This window comes from Equus caballus, chromosome 7 (genome assembly GCF_041296265.1).
Source record: "Equus caballus isolate H_3958 breed thoroughbred chromosome 7, TB-T2T, whole genome shotgun sequence".
NCBI lineage: Eukaryota > Metazoa > Chordata > Mammalia > Perissodactyla > Equidae > Equus > Equus caballus.
The window spans coordinates 5435918-5451865 of NC_091690.1; the positions used below are offsets into that span (position 1 = coordinate 5435918).

Sequence of the window (15948 nt, forward strand, 5' to 3'; positions counted from 1 at the left end):
GTACACACACGCTCACCACTCCTACAGACATCTACATAAGACAGATCCTTGTACACACAACACACATGCAAAACACGGCCACACACACGTACACGCGCTCTCATGCTCACACCCAGACATGCACACGCAGACACTCTCAAATACACTCATTCGCCACCCCAGTGCATTCAGGGACGCACACACAGACGCTCACAATACACCATCAGAAGCAGGTGCACCCACGCACACGCTGCTCACTGGCCACAACGCCAAGCCCGCACGGATGCTCACACTCGTATCTCAGGAGGCACCCTTGGGGCGGCACACACATCCGCAGGCAGAGGGTCCCTCATCCTCTCCGGTGCACGCGCGCGCGCGGGCACACACACACACACACACACACGCACACACTCCTCTGCAGCCTCCGGGGCCAGCACCCCAGTCCCGGCCCGCCCCACCCTGCGGGGAGCAGCGGGGCGGGGGACTCGCTCGGGGCCGGGGCCGGGCCGGGGGCGGGGGCGGGGCGCACCTGGGCTCCGCCCCGGGGCGGGGCCGACGCAGCGTCGCGAGCGCGAGCGGCCGCACCTGGCTCGGCGGCGGCGGTGGTGGCGGCGGCAGCGGTGGCGGCCCGGGTGCGAGCGCGGCGCAGCCCAGCCCGAGCGATCGCGGAGCGGGCGCCCGCAGCCCCGGCGCCGCCATGGTGGAGGCGGCGCCCCCCGGGCCCGGGCCGCTGCGGAGGACCTTCCTGGTGCCCGAGATCAAGTCGCTGGACCAGTACGATTTCTCGCGGGCCAAGGCGGCGGCCAGCCTGGCGTGGGTGCTGCGGGCCGCCTTCGGGGGCGCAGGTACCGGGCCGGGGGCGGCAGGTGCGGGGGGCGGGGCGCCGGGCCGGGGAGGCCGGGGCCGTGGGAACAATAGCGCCGATCGCCGGGGGTCCCCGGGCCGGGCCCGCCGCGCCGGGCCTCCGCGCTTCCTGCTCGGCCGGGCCGTGGACTTTGCCCGCCGGGCTGCGGGAGCGCGGTGGGGGTGGGGCCGGCGGCCCGGCTCCGCGCGGGGACCCCGGCGTCCGGGCCCCCAGGTGAGCGCGGCTCGGTCTGCGGGCCGGGTGGGCTCTGCCAGTGCGGGCCTTGCCTGGCACGCCCTCCCCCCTTTGCACACTCACATCACGCGCCCGCGAGGACCCCCCCACCTCGCCCGCCCCGCAGCCCGGACACACGGCCGGCGTCGGGCCTGCCTGCGCTGCGGGCGGCCAGGAGAGCTCCGGGCACCCCCTCTTTCGCCTCCATGGCTCCGGCCAGCGGCTGGCAGCTGTGACTTATTGCCTCATTTTGCCTAGCAGGCTGACGAGCCCAGGAGAAGGGAAACGGCTTATCCAAGATCGCCCGGGGAGGGGGGGGGGCCCAGGTGCAGGGCCTTCTCCCAGTGGGGCAGCCCCTCCTCTCGGTCCCCCAGGCCCACATGTGTGAAAAACGCGGGCCACCCCGAGTGGGAGGATGCAGGTGGGTCCCCAGGATTCTAGGCCGTGGGCTGGCTCAGTCAGGGCCCCAGGCCAGAGCTGGGGGCTAGGGCCTGGTGGTGGAGAAGACGGGGTTAATTAAGTTCTGGGCCCTCCGAGGGGGACGCCCTGCCCTCCCACTGGTCCTGCCCACTGGTCTTGGCACCAGCTGGGCACAGCCCATCCCCCCTCAGTGGCCTTCCCAGATGAACCTGTTCTGGGTGTGGGTCTCGGCGACAGCTGGCCATCTCCTGATGGTTCCACCTGTGTCTCTCCCTGCACCCTCCCATGGAGGGCCCACTCTGGGGCCTACCTATCCTGTAGGATCTGCTTAAGGAAGAAAGGGGGGTTGGAGGAGGGCCCCAGGTGGGCCCCAGGCCCTCACATCCCAGCTTAGGAGGCCACAGAGGGCTCCAGTGACTTTGGGAATCAGAGATGGATTTGCGTCCCAGCTCCACCAGAATGTGGACGGATTATGGCAATTCTCTTAAGCTTCTGCTTCCCGCTCTGTAAAAGAAGGCATCCATTCACTGCTTTATCCATTTTGCAAATGTCTCCGGGGCACCCACAAAGTGCCGGGGCCGAGCCTGGGCCATTGGGATCCCAGTATCTTCATCACAAGGCAGCTGGGAGGCGGAAGGGAGAAACCCACCACAGGGTCCTTCACGCTGTGTCTGGCACACGGGACACGCTCCACAAACGCTCACCACTGCTGCGGTGACTGGTGGTGGTATTTTGATTATTATTATTAATATTATTCATCCTCCCCTGGCCAGGGGACAGAGCAGAAATTACTATCCCATTTTGCAGAAAGGAAAGCGAGGTCCCCAGGAGATGCCCTCACTCGCTCAGTTCTGTTTCCACCGACCCAGCTCCCTGTGCTGTGTGACACCCTCACTGAGGGTCACATTCAGTTTGCCCCCCACCCACCTTCTCTAAACAGAGGGGGGCTGAGGAGGGTGAGACACCAGGCCCTGAGGGGGGAGCAGAGCTCTGGGACCCTTTACTGATGCCTGCTGGGTGCCTAGGACAGAGAGGAGAGGATGGGGATGGACGCGGGAGGGAGGGGGATGGGACATGAAACCAGATCACCCCTGCTCAGAGTGATAAGGTCTGTGACGCAGAGGTGTGCCCCGGGGCCCGGAGGACGAGATCCCTGAAATCTTCCAGGGTGGGGAAGAGAAGGGAAGGCTCCCCAGAGGAGGCGGGGTTTGAACCTTGAGAGACGTGTAGGAGTTTGCCAGGAGAGGAGACCACATGTCGGAAGGCCTAGGGTCTGGACCAACAGGGAGTTAGTTCTCCAAGAAGAATGCGCATCCCAGTGGTGGCCAGGGGAGACGAGAGGTGGGAGACGGGGAAAGCCTCTCAGGCCGTGGGTAGGGATCTGAGGGCACCGGGGAGCCATCGAAGGTGTTTGAGGACTGACAAGATGAGATGTGCAGTTGCCCCAAAGGGAATAGTGGCTGGGAAGGAGGTAGTTCTGGTGGCCCCAAGGCACAGGTATGAGGAGGCTGGACGGGAACGCAGGCAGGTGGGCTCAGCAGAACTCTAGGTCAGAGATGAGGAAGGGCGCCATCTTTAAGCAAGTTTGGGAAACACCACCTGCAGTCCCTTATGCCTTCAGAACATCAGTGTGACGCCCGGGAAACTGGGTTCATGTCGGCTCTGCCATTCACCAGCTGTGTGATCTGGGGCCAGTCATCTCAGCTCTCTGGTCCTTGGTTGTCTCCTCTGCACAGCGGGGAGAAGAAGAAATATGTGAGCAGTCAGTGAGCCAATGCGTGCAAGGTGATCGTGGTGTCAGTAAATGGCAGCTGGCCCCGAGAGCCGTGCTGTCCCAGGTGGTAGCCAGGAGGGACACGTGGCTGGTCCCAATCGCGAGGTGCTGTCAATACGCAGTGGCATCGAAGACTTGGGACAAAAAAGAGAATGTGGACTAGCTCGTGGATGTTTTTATGTTGATGACATGTAGCCCTGATCACGTTCCGGGTGTGTATCGGGTTAAATGGATTACTAAGTAAACGCTACCTGTCTCTTTTCTAATGGGGCTACTAGAAAGTAGAAAACTGTGACCGCGGCTCGCATGGTATTTCTCTTGGACGGCATTGCTCTGCGGTAAAGGGTCAGTAAACGCGTGGGACTAGGAGCGGTGGTTCTCAATGGGGGGCAGTGGCTGGAGGCATTTCGCTTGTCACTACTTGGGAAGAGCGTATCTCTGGCATCTAGTGGGGACAGACCAGACATTCTGCTAAACATCTCACAGTGCATGGGACACGGGACAGCCCCACACCCCAGCCACCGCCCAACACGAGGAATTAGCCAGACTCCAATGCAAATCGTGCCAAGGTGAAGAAACGCTGGCACGGACCTCGTGCTTGATCCACACTGGCTGTCAGTAGGCTCTAGCTCACGTTTTTTTTCATCTTGAAGGCCCTGACAAGGCCTGCAGGAAAGAAACTTGTTTCATTTTGCTGATGGCAGCAGGAAAGGACCAGCGGCTGGGGAGAGAGGGGGGAGGGTTTGGCTCCGGGAGATGCTGGGAGGTGGAAACCAGATGACTGGTTGGCTGTTGGAGGGGAGCATGAAGAAGGAGGGGTGGGGATTGCTCATTGCAGCAAGGACAGAGAGAAGGAGCGGGTCCCGGAGCAGGTCGCTGAGGGTCATGAGAGAAGCCTGGGCTGCCACAGGTGGGCCGTGGAAGCCATCAGAGTGCTGGACGGGGCGGGGGTGGGGCGGGATGTCCATTTACTAGGCTGCTCAGACAGAGCTGTCAGGAACCCCACAGGGAAGTGGCATGTGTGGAGGAGGCTGGACTTGATGGGAGAGAGAAAAAGATGGGAAGCTGGGGGATGCCAGGGGGAGAGAGGTTTCCAGAAGAAGGAGGCGTTGGGCAGAGAGCCCAGGTGAGATACGGGCCCACAGTTGCATGTTGGATGGCCCCTGCTGGCCTTGGGAGGCTGGGAACCAGGAGGGCAGGTTGGGGAGGGGTGAGGCGGAAGGAGGCAGGATCTGAAGAACTCTTCTTTCAAGGAGCTGACCTGGCGGGGGCAGAGAGCGAGAGCGGGCACCCCTCTCCACAGAAGTGGGGTGTTCAGCGGGGGAGGACCTGGGGCCGGGAGGGACTGAAGGCAAGGATGCCTGGGTCCTTGTGGGGGAGGGGGAGCCTCTGGGGGGCGTGGCTGGGCAAGATGTGGTTGTCCCGTTCAAAGGCTTCTGAGCAGTAGCACGCTGCCCGCGTTCTTTCAAACACCCAGGAGCCCCAATATACAAATAGCTGCTCTGACGGGAATAAGAGTGGAGGCCTCTCGGAACCCCCCATGAGGGCAGGTCCCCACACCGTGTTGGCCCCGGTCACCTCCTCCTCGACCTCCCCAGATCTTCCTGGCGGCTTGCTCCCGTCTTTCTTCTCTGCACCCTTGGGTCCTACTTGGGGCTCTGCCACCCACCTCTCTGTCCACAGGGGGCTTCCTCAGGCCTCTCCCTGAGGTGCCCTCCTGGGGGTGCCCCCAGTCTGCACCCCCTCCCCTGCTGCCTTGCCTGGACCCCCATCTCAGCTACCACCTTCTTCCCCCCACCTTCCCCTCACACCTCATGGGGACCTGGACGTCTCCCTCTGCCTTGCCCACCTCCTCCCTTCAGTCACCAAGTGCAGCCCCCTCACGCCCCTCACGCAGCCTGTCCACCTCCCCCTTTCTGTGCCCTGCCAGCCAGGCCCTGACTCTGCCGCTCATCTCACCCCGATGTCCAAGCTGAGAGGGTGGAGGGTCTGCCTCAGGCCCGGGCTGCAGTCCCAGCCGCAGCATGGCCCAGCTGTGTGGCCTGGGCACGTTACTTTCCTTCTCTGAGCTTTGGTTTCTCATCTGTAAAGCCTAGTTACCTACTGTGCCCTGGCCACTTCTTGAAGGATTGCCAGAAGGTGTGAAAAAGTCCACAGGGGTGGTGGGGGCACCCAGGGAGATGCATTAAACCATATTGTCATGATGATTGTTCATTTTCCCCCAAACCCTGCCCAACCGGCCTACACAATCTCCCTTCAGGGTCCAAGAGCCCACCTCCCGGCCTTTGTATGCGCCGACGCCACTGCCTGGAATACCGTCAGCCTTCCACTGGCAAACTTCTGCACACCCGGGAGTTATGTCTCGGCCCGGCCCCCACTCTCCCTTCCTGGGGCGTCCTCCCTAGTTCAGGCCTCCGCCCCTAGACTGGGGCCATGTGATGGTACGGGGTGGGAGTGCCCGCTGGACCCGACCCCGCTCACCGCCCACTACCGTCACCTCGCCCCCCAGAGCATGTGCCCTCGGAGCTGTGGGAGCCCTTCTACACGGACCAGTACGCGCAGGAGCACGTGAAGCCCCCGGTGACGCGGCTGCTGCTCTCGGCCGAGCTCTACTGCCGGGCCTGGCGCCAGGCGCTGCCGCAGCTCGAGACACCCCCCAGCCCCGCCGCCTTACTGGCCCTGCTGGCGCGGAGGGGCACGGTGCCCGCGCTGCCCGAGCGCCCAGTGCAGGAGGCCGACCTCAGGCACCAGCCCATCCTCATGGTAGGCCCTGCCTGTCGGGCCCCGCCCACCAGGCCTGGCCCCTCCCCTCCGCGCTCCTCCCACCACGCCTGGCTGCTCCCCACAGCGCTCTTCCCACCAGTCCTGGTTCCTCCCCTCAGGGCTCCTCCCACAGGCGTTGCTCCTCCCACTAGGCGTGTCTCCTCCCACCAGGCCTGGCTCCTCCCCTCATCACTCCTGCCACCAGGCCTGGCTCCTCCCCTTAGCACTCCTCCCATCAGGCCTGGCTCCTCCCCTCAGGGCTCCTCCCACCAGGCGTGGCTCCTCCCCAAGTGCTCCTCCCACCAGGCCTGGCTCCTCCCCTCAGAGCTCCTCCCACTAAGTGTGGCTGCTCCCACCAGGCCTGGCTCCTCCCCTCAGTGCTCCTCCCACCAGGCCTGGCTCCTCCCCACAGTGCTTCTCCCACCAGGCCTGGCTCCTCCCCTCACTGCTCCTCCCACCAGGCCTGGCTCCTCCCCTTAGCACTCCTCCCATCAGGCCTGGCTCCTCCCCTCAGGGCTCCTCCCACCAGGCGTGGCTCCTCCCCACAGTGCTTCTCCCACCAGGCCTGGCTCCTCCCCTCACTGCTCCTCCCACCAGGCCTGGCTCCTCCCCTCACTGCTCCTCCCACCAGGCCTGGCTCCTCCCCTTAGCACTCCTCCCACCAGGCCTGGCTCCTCCCAAATGATGCTGTCCTGGCCCTTGAAGACCTGCCTCCATGGCCCGCTTGTTCCTAAGGCCTACTTTGTGACCCCAAAGCCCGGCCCACCTGGAGTGGGTCTTCCTGGACACTATCCCATTTCCTTCCCCGAGGCCCCACCCACTAACCCTGGCCCCACCCCTCAAACACCTCCCACGTCGAGCCCTTCCCACCTCCAGGCTCTTCCTCCTCCTCCTCCTCCTCCCTCGGTGGCGGAGAGGAGCCTCCATCCCGCCTCTGGTCTCATCCTTCAGCCCTTGCCCCCACAGGGAGCCCACCTGGCTGTCATTGACGCTCTCATGGTTGCCTTCGCTTTGGAGTGGACAAAGACGGTGCCCGGTCCGTTGGCCCTGGCCAGCTTGGAGCACAAGCTCCTTTTCTGGGTGGACACGGTAGGCGAGGTTGGGCTGGGTTGGGTCTGCGGCCAGGGTCACCCAGTGACCCGAGCACTGACCTCTCCCTGCTCCCCAGACCATCCGGCGGCTGCAGGAGAAGACAGAACAGGAAGCCGCCCAGAGAGCATCTCCCGCGGCCCCTGCAGATGGGGTGGCCCCAGCGCAGCCCTCGGTGAGGCTGGGGTGATGGACGGACAGAAGGACGGATGAACCGAGGGCTGGGTGGGCAGGGCAGGGCTGCGTCTCGAGGCCATCCTGCATCGGGGGGCAGGGTGGGGGGTGCTGGAGGTGACTCTCTCTCTCTCTCTTTCTCTGTCTCTCTCTGTGTCCTCTCCCCTCTTTTCTGTGCCCACTCCTCCTGCTCTCTTCTCTGCCTCTCTGGCATCAGTGCCCCACACGCTGGTACTGGAAGCTGGTTCCTGTAAGTGGGGCTGTCTCTTCGCCCCGTCTGCCTGTCCCGCTTGTCGCTCTGTCTGTCTGTGTGTCTGTTTCTGCCTGCCTGTCTGCTCCCTCTCCTAGCCCCCCAGCTGTGAGCAAAGGAGGTGGGACCCCAACCCTCCATGAACCAAGGGAAGGGGGAGTCTCTGCTGTTAATTGAGAGGGTGGACCCTCTCCAGTTTCTGGACAGCGGGGATGGCCTCCCTAGCTGTTAACCAGCAGGGCGGAACTCCCTCTGCTTGCCCACGGTAGCCGAGGTGGGGAGACCCCTGGCGCTTCTGAAGGGAGGACCCTAGCCCGTCAGACATGTGGATCCTGACCCCAAAGGGCAGGGCACAGGGAGGTCCCCCTAGGCAAGAGGAAGACCCTCAGAGGCAGAAGAGGGTGGAAGAACCTTAAGATTAAGAAGGACAGATCTCAGCTTTGCGGCGGGGGGGGGGTTGTCCATCCCGGAAGCAAGGGAAATGTTACCACTGCAAGTGGGGGAGGCTCTGGGCTGGACGGGGTCCCCGCCTTTGCTCACTCCAGGGCCGCCTTCTCCCCACCCTGGGCCTGGGTTGGGGTTCCTCTCCTGCCTGCCTGCTTCCTTGCATCCTGTCCTTGAGCTGGGGCCTGGGTCTTTGCGGGGGGGGGGATTTCCTGCATGGGAGGCTGCTCTGTGGGGTCCCTCAGGGCTGGGAGGAGCTGGGGTCCCCAAAGCCGGCCAGAGTGCAGTCAGGGAGCTGGACGGCCAGGGCTCAGGACAGGGGTCAGGGCTTCCCCCACCCCCCGGAGGTGTGCTTGGGGGCCCAGCAAGTCAGCACCCCTCCCGCCCGCTGACGGCTGCTCCTCTCCCCCCCAGCACGCAATTGCCTTCTGTTTGAAGGAGTCGGGGAGCAAACCCCCCATGGTAATGTATCCCCCACCCCGGGGTCCCAGGAGTCCCTGTCCCCAGCCCCCGCTGCTGGCCTGGCTGCTCGCAGACACCTCTGCCTCTCGCTGCTGCCCTTCCCCTGCTCCAGGCTGGCCCCCCACTCTGGCTCTGGGGCCACTGGCTTCACGCCCCCCGTGGCGGAAACCCCAGGCCTCCCCGCCCAGCCTGCATGACCGCTGACCTGGGGGCCAGCCTGACCTCTGACCTGACCCTGCTCCCCCCACAGATCCGATACCGCAAGGACCGTGCCGTGGCCCGACGCGCCCCCTGCTTTCCAACAGTGACCAGCCTCCAGGACCTGGCAAGTGGGGCTGCGCTGGCCGCCACAATCCACTGCTATTGTCCCCAGCTGTTGCGACTGGAGGGTGAGCGAATGGGCCCTTGGGTGCCCTGCATCCTAAGACCCAACCCCCAGGCCTCTGTCTCCAGAGCATCTCAGTGATTATGAGCACAGCCTCCAGAATTGGCAGACTTGGGTTTGAACCTCTCTCTCTGATTAGCTGTGTGACCTCACCCAAGTGTCTAGATCTCTCTGCACTTCACATAATTCACTCCTGCAGCAAATATTTATCGAGTGCAAACTGTGTGCCAGACCCCGTTTTAGGCTCCGGGGATCCCGCGAGAACAGTACAGACTCACTCCTGACCTCAGGCGGCTCATGTCTTAGGAGCGAGAGAAAGACAATAAGTTTATCCAGAAGAATGTTCTGGATGTTACATGCCCCAAAGGGCGCTGGGTGGTCAGGAGAAACCTTGTGAGTTGAGTTCTTGGGGGACTCGCGCTCCAGGGGGTGGGAACAGCAGAAGCAAAGGAACAGCCTATCACAGGACCACCTCTTGAAGGGCACCTGGCGGGAGGCCTGTAGGAGGTCCTCTGTGTATGCTGGTGGCCGGGCCCTCGGTTCCCCATCCTCCTTCCCGTAGAGTAGTCGGAGACCCAGGCTTCTGTCCCTGCAGAGGTGTGCCTCAAAGACCCCATGTCTGTGGCGGACAGCCTGTACAACCTCCAGCTGGTGCAGGATTTCTGCGCCTGCCGCCTTCCTCGTGGCTGCCCGCTGTCTCTCGAAGACCTGCTTTATGTCCCACCGCCCCTCAAGGTAAGGCCGTCTCGGGGCCTCGAGGTGGGTGTCCAGGGCTGTGGGTCCCCTTGCTGACCCTGCCTTCCACCCCCAGATCAACCTGGTGGTGCTGCTGGCCGAGATGTTCATGTGCTTCGAGGTGCTCAAACCCGACTTCGTGCAGGCCAAGGACCTGCCTGACAGTCACGGTGAGGCCCGGCCTGGGATGGGGTGGGGGTGGGGAGGCCAAGCCCCACCTGACCCTCCTCTCTGTGCTGCAGCTGCCTCCCCCCGGGCCATGGAGGCCTCCACCCCTCAGAACGGCAGTGGCAGCAGGTATGGTTGCCCACTGGGCGAGTCCCCACCGCAGGATGGGCTCCTCCACCTGGCTGGGCGCCGGGATGGGGCTGGGGATGCTCCGGTTTGCACCCCTGGGAGAGATGAGGGCCCCCCCCACGGGAGAGGTGACGGGGGTTCCTGTGGCTGACGTGCTTCTCTCGGCAGTTCTCCTGTCTTCAACTTCCGCCACCCTCTCCTGTCATCTGGCAGCCCCCAGTCCCCACTCCGTGGATCTACAGGTGAGGGCAGGGGATGGCTTGTCACCGAGAACCCCACCCAAAGACTGTCCCAGCGGGCCTCCTGTTTTCTCCTTCTGACCCCTCCATTGGGTCTCTCTGGCACCTGAATGTCCCCACAGTGACACTCACTGACCCCCACAGTGACGTCCCCAGTGGCTGGGCAGGACCCCCTGGGAACAACAAATGGCCCCCAGCTATCTGTCCACATAATGACCCATCAGTGACTCACCCAGTGACAGCTCCTGGCTGATCCCACCCAGGGTCCCCAGTGACTCCATAGTGACCACTGAGTGACCACCATTGCCCCTCCCCAGGCTCGCTGAAGTCCTCCCCGTCCATGTCCCACATGGAGGCCCTCGGCAAGGCCTGGAACCGTCAGCTCAGGTGAGCACATCTCCAGGGCCCAGGCGGTGGAGCGGGCTGGGCCGGGGTGGGGCGGGGCTTGTCCCAGGGGCTGACCCCTCCCTCCGGCCGCCCAGCCGTCCCCTTTCCCAGGCCGTCTCGTTCAGCACCCCCTTTGGCCTGGACAGCGACGTGGATGTTGTCATGGGAGACCCCGTCCTCCTGCGCTCCGCCAGCTCGGACAGCCTGGGTCCCCCGCGCTCCGTGCCCGCCCGGACCCCCGCCCAGCCACCCCCGGAGCCTGGTGACCTGCCCACCATCGAGGAGGCCCTACAGATCATCCACAGTGCCGAGCCCCGGCTGCTCCCGGATGGGGCTGCCGACGGCAGCTTCTACCTCCACTCCCCGGAGGGGCCCTCCAAACTGCCACTGGCCTCCCCGTACCCGCCCGAGGGGGCCTCAAAACCACTGCCCGATGGGCCCACCAAAGCACCCGTCTACTTGCCCCACCCCGAGGGCCCCTTGAAACCGTCTCCCTGCCCAGCCGGGGAGGTATCGAAACTGCCAGCCCTGTCTGAGGGCTCCCCAAAGGCGGCGGCTTCGTCCCCGGCGGCCAGCAACTCGGAAGTGAAGATGACCAGCTTTGCTGAACGCAAGAAGCAGCTAGTGAAGGCCGAGCCCGAGGCTGGGTCCCCGGCAGCCGGCTCAGCGGCCCCGGAGGCCCTGAGCTCGGAGATGAGTGAGCTTGGAGCCCGGCTAGAGGAGAAGCGCCGGGCTATAGAAGCGCAGAAGCGCCGGATCGAGGCCATCTTTGCCAAGCACCGGCAGCGCCTGGGCAAGAGCGCCTTCCTGCAGGTGCAGCCCCGGGAGGCCGGCGGGGAGGTGGAGGTGGAGGAGGAGCTGGGCCCGGCCTCTGGTGGGGAGCGGCCAGCAGGCGAGGGCCAGGGCGAGCCGGCCCCACGGCCCAAGGCAGTGACCTTCTCGCCAGAACTGGGCCCGGCGCCCCCCGAGGGGCTGGGGGACTACAACCGGGCCGTCAGCAAGCTGAGCGCCGCCTTGAGCTCGCTGCAGCGGGACATGCAGAGGCTCACGGACCAGCAGCAGCGGCTCCTGGCCCCACCCGAGGCCCCCGCGCCGGCCCCGCCGCCCGCCGCGTGGGTCATCCCTGGCCCCACGACGGGTCCCAAAGCCGCGTCCCCCAGCCCTGCCCGGCGCGCCCCAGCCGCCCGGCGCAGCCCCGGGCCCGGCCCCAGCCCGACACCCCGCAGCCCGAAGCATGCACGGCCAGCGGAGCTGCGGCTGGCGCCCCTGACGAGGGTGCTCACGCCTCCCCACGATGTAGACAGCCTCCCCCACCTGCGCAAGTTCTCGCCGAGCCAGGTGCCTGTGCAGACACGCTCCTCTATCCTCCTGGCGGAGCGGCCGCCTCCTGAGGAGCCTGCGGCCCGGCCCGGCCTCATCGAGATCCCACTGGGCAGCCTGGGAGAGCCCCCGGCCGAGGATGAGGGAGACGGGAGCCCCCCTGGGGCTGAGGACTCCTTAGAGGAAGAGGCGTCTTCAGAGGGAGAGCCCCGAGCTGGGCTGGGCTTCTTCTATAAGGTGAGTCAAGAGAGCAGGTGGGGGAGGGGCCAGAGGTGGGGGTGGGGGCGCGGGTGGATGGACAGATGGTCATGGAGTGGGGAGGTGGGTGGGTGGGTGGACAGACAGGCGGGTGGACAGGTGGTCGGACGGATAGGGCTTTCCTGCTGGATGGCAGATGGACAGAAGGTACGTGGGCAGAAGGACAGATAGATGGAGCTGGCAGAAGGAGAGAAGGTGGGTGGATGGGTGAGTGGGGAGCCAGGTGGGAGTGGGCAAACAGATAAGATGTGTGTGGCCAGACGGGCAGATAGATGGGGTGGGTGGAGGACAGGGTAGATGGGTAGGTAGGCAGATGGTGGATGGGTGGGCAATGGACAGATGGACAGGAATGGGTGGATGGACAGACAGGACTAGGGTCTTCCATGGCATCTCCTCCCTCTTGCTCTCTCCTTCACACCCCGCCCCCAGCACAGCCCCACCTGCTCCCCTTCCTGACCCTGTTCTGTGGCCGGTCACTCTTTTCCATCCTCATGGCACCCCCAGCCTGGGCTGCTGTGTCTCACCCGGACACCTGCAGTCCAGTCCTGACTGGTCTACCACACACCCCCTCACCACACACCCATCCCTAGATATTTTCAACGGAGCAGAGATTTTTTTTTTTAATGCAAATTGGACCTTGTTGCTCATCTATTTAAAACCCTTCTGTAGCCCCCTTATTAGAATAAAGGTTCTTTCCAGGGCCTTAGGCTTTGCTCACCTCTGACTTGTCCTCTGCCATTCTCCCCAGCTCTCTGTCCAGCCACACTGGCCTCCCTGCTGTTCCACACTCTCCACCCTCACTAGGCTTATTCTGGCCCCAGGGCCTTTGCACTTGCTGTTCCTGCTGCTTGAACCAGTCTCCTCACCCCTCACCCCCACCCAGTTAAGTCTTCCTCATCATTCTCGGGGGCTGCTTCCACCAGGAAGCCTCGCTTGGTGCCCCAGGCTGATAGGTCCCTCCCCACGGTGGAGACGGGTAGCTGTTCTTGCTGGTGTTTACCATTGTCAGTGTGACACCAGATTGTCTTCCCTGCTGCATTAAGCACTTCGTGTGAACAGCACTAGGTCTGCCCCATCCCTGTCATGCCCCACAGCATGGGGCTGTGCATAAAGTAGGTGCCGACTAAATGCCTTCAGAACAGTTACAGAATCCCAAGGACAGGTGAGTGGCTGGCAGGCTGGGTCAGCGGAATGTGCGACCCCAGCTGTGCCGGCGAGGGGGCAGCCAGCTGGACTCGTGCGTGCCCCCAGGATGAAGACAAGCCTGAGGACGAGATGGCTCAGAAGCGGGCCAGCCTGCTGGAGCGCCAGCAGCGGCGGGCGGAGGAGGCCCGGCGGCGGAGGCAGTGGCAGGAGGCCGAGAGGGAGCAGCGCCGGGAGGAGGCCGCGCGGTGAGGCTGGGCCTGGCCCGGGGACCCAGCCGCCGGCGACCCCACGACCCCTCTGACTGCTTGCTCTCCCCCATCTGCAGGCTGGCCCAGGAGGAGGCGGCCCCTGGGCCCCCGGCCCCCCCAGCCCCTGCGGCGACCCCGGCCCCTGCTGCCAGGGCCCCGGCCGAGGAGGAGGTGGGCCCCCGGCGCGGGGAGTTCACGCGGCTGGAGTACGAGCGACGGGCCCAGCTGAAGCTGATGGATGACCTCGATAAGGTGCTGCGGCCCCGGGCTGCGGGGACAGGGGGCCCAGGCCGGGGTGGACGCAGGGCCCCCCGGCCACGCTCTGGTTGCTGTGATGATTCGGCCCTGGCACGGAGCCCGGCCCGCGGCCTGCTGGGTGAGGACCCTGTGGGGTGGGGCCTGCCAGCACCCTTCCAGGCAGGGGGGGCCGCCCAGAGGGAGGCGGAGGGCTGCAGCGAGAATGAGGAGGTGTGGGCAGAGCCGGCCCAGGGTGCTCTCCTCGGCTGGAGGAGGACACCCCTCGGGATGTCTGGGGCCAAGGGACTTCCGGGGGGGGGGCCACCCACGTGCTGCTTCCGCACAGCCTGCCGGGCAAAGCTCATGCCCCCAGCCATGGGGGAAGGGAGTCCATCTCAAGGGGGCAAACGGGGTGAGGGTCTCGGGCAGGGCTGCCCCCACTTTCCCTCCCCAGCCTGCCCGGTAAGGCCCCCAAGGGCATCTGTGGAGGCAAAGGGGCTTTGTGTGGGGCCTGACCCAGTGCCCTCCACTCCCAGGCTCTCGGCTCAGCAAGGTCTACTCCCAGTCCACGCTGTCACTGTCCACCGTGGCCAACGAGGCCAACAACCTAGGCGTGAAGAGGCCCACGTCTCGGTGAGCTCAGCGGGGCAGGTGGCCCCGTGGAGTCTGCGTGCGCGCTGACGAGTGTGATGTGGCATGAATGTGTGTATATGTCACCGAAGGGATGGAAGGGCACATCCGTGTGCCCAGTGCCAGTGGGACCGTCTGTGCCAGAAGGAGGGCCCAAGAACGGGCCTCTGGGCACCTGGCTGCGTGCTGAGCGGGACTGAGGCGGGGAGAGCTCGAGAGGACACTGTGTGGACTTGGGAGTGCGTAAAGCATACGTGTACGTCTCCCCATCTGCGGAATGTTCTAGGCTTGCCCATCCCATCCCTTCCCCCTGCAGGGCTCCCTCCCCCTCCGGCCTCATGTCCCCGAGCCGCCTGCCTGGCAGCCGAGAACGGGACTGGGAGAATGGCAGCAACGCCTCCTCCCCGGCGTCGGTCCCGGAGTACACAGGTAGGTGGGACGCAGGGGGGCGAGCACCGCCTGTTCCCTGTCCCCTGGTCCTCCCTGCTGACCACCCTGTCCCCCAGGTCCGCGGCTGTACAAGGAGCCCAGTGCCAAGTCCAACAAGTTCATCATCCACAACGCCCTGTCCCACTGCTGCCTGGCGGGCAAGGTGAACGAGCCGCAGAAGAACCGCATTCTCGAGGTGAGCCTGCGCTTGGGGGCATGGGGCGGGGGGGTCACGGGGGCCCTGCCGCCAGCTGACCGCTCCTGCCACCCGCCAGGAGATCGAGAAGAGCAAGGCCAACCACTTCCTGATCCTCTTCCGCGACTCGAGCTGCCAGTTCCGGGCCCTCTACACGCTGTCGGGGGAGACGGAGGAGCTGTCGCGGCTGGCGGGCTACGGCCCGCGGACAGTGACGCCCGCCATGGTGGAGGGCATCTACAAGTACAACTCGGACCGCAAGCGCTTCACGCAGATCCCTGCCAAGACCATGTCCATGAGCGTGGATGCCTTCACCATCCAGGGTCACCTCTGGCAGGGCAAGAAGCCCACCACCCCCAAGAAGGGCGGCAGCACCCCCAAATAGCCCGTCCCAGGTGGGCTGGCCGCCGCCCTGCTGGAGGACCGCCAGTCGGCATTCTCGGGTCCTGTGTGTCCCCGACTTTGTCCGGGTGGGGCTGGAGTCTCCACCCCCTAACTTCCGTCCCGTCCTGCTGTGGGGGCTGAGCTGGGAGGTTCAGGGACTCAGGGCTCAGCTCGGTCCCCTGTCTGTCCTCCCCACCTTCTTGAATAAAATAATTTAAAGAGAGCTGGTGCGCTGGCATCACCCCGAGGCTGGCTGGGGTGCTCGGGGACACCTGGGCCTGCGAGTTTTCCACACGCACCGGCCCTTTCCTGTCTGCTGTTTGCTCTGGAATCTACTCCAGCCTCTCCTCCGCCCCCTCGAGGGCTCTGACGCAGCTCCTGCTGAGGGCCGGCACGCCTTCCCTGCCAGCGCCCCTTCAGTGACGTCCTGGGCCCGTGAGGCCTCTGACCAGCCCTCCCCGCCCGTGGCCTCCTGCCCCCATGGCTGCTTCCTCTTTGGTCAGCCTGTTATTATGGGCCTCTCCTGGCGTTCGGCCAACTGCTACACTCGATCTTCTCTCCCCAAGCCGCCTGCCTATGTCTCCAGGCTCAGTTACCACCTCTGGGCCAGGATGCCCGTGTTTC

The 15948-nt window shown here is 64.8% G+C and overlaps 1 protein-coding gene across 5 annotated transcripts; it reads left to right on the forward strand.

Annotated features, from left to right (window-relative positions):
• The first annotated feature begins 551 nt into the window (after nucleotides 1-551).
• CAMSAP3 (calmodulin regulated spectrin associated protein family member 3) lies at nucleotides 552-15547 on the forward strand. 5 transcript variants are annotated; one of them, XM_023644634.2, is made up of 19 exons: nucleotides 552-824; nucleotides 5761-6014; nucleotides 6981-7103; nucleotides 7183-7278; nucleotides 7495-7527; nucleotides 8386-8433; nucleotides 8684-8822; nucleotides 9414-9553; nucleotides 9630-9723; nucleotides 9796-9850; nucleotides 10019-10092; nucleotides 10407-10476; nucleotides 10623-12033; nucleotides 13306-13445; nucleotides 13526-13824; nucleotides 14222-14318; nucleotides 14632-14744; nucleotides 14822-14940; nucleotides 15020-15547. In XM_023644634.2, the coding sequence occupies exons 1-19, from the start codon at nucleotides 677-679 to the stop codon at nucleotides 15323-15325; spliced, it is 3759 nt and encodes a 1252-aa protein (XP_023500402.1). In that variant the 5' UTR covers nucleotides 552-676; the 3' UTR covers nucleotides 15326-15547. The 5 variants fall into 5 exon arrangements, with proteins under 5 accessions (XP_023500402.1, XP_023500399.1, XP_023500401.1 ...); XM_023644631.2 differs by having other exon boundaries at nucleotides 553-824; nucleotides 10572-12033; XM_023644633.2 differs by lacking the exon at nucleotides 8386-8433 and having other exon boundaries at nucleotides 553-824; nucleotides 10572-12033.
• Nucleotides 15548-15948: the final 401 nt, after the last annotated feature.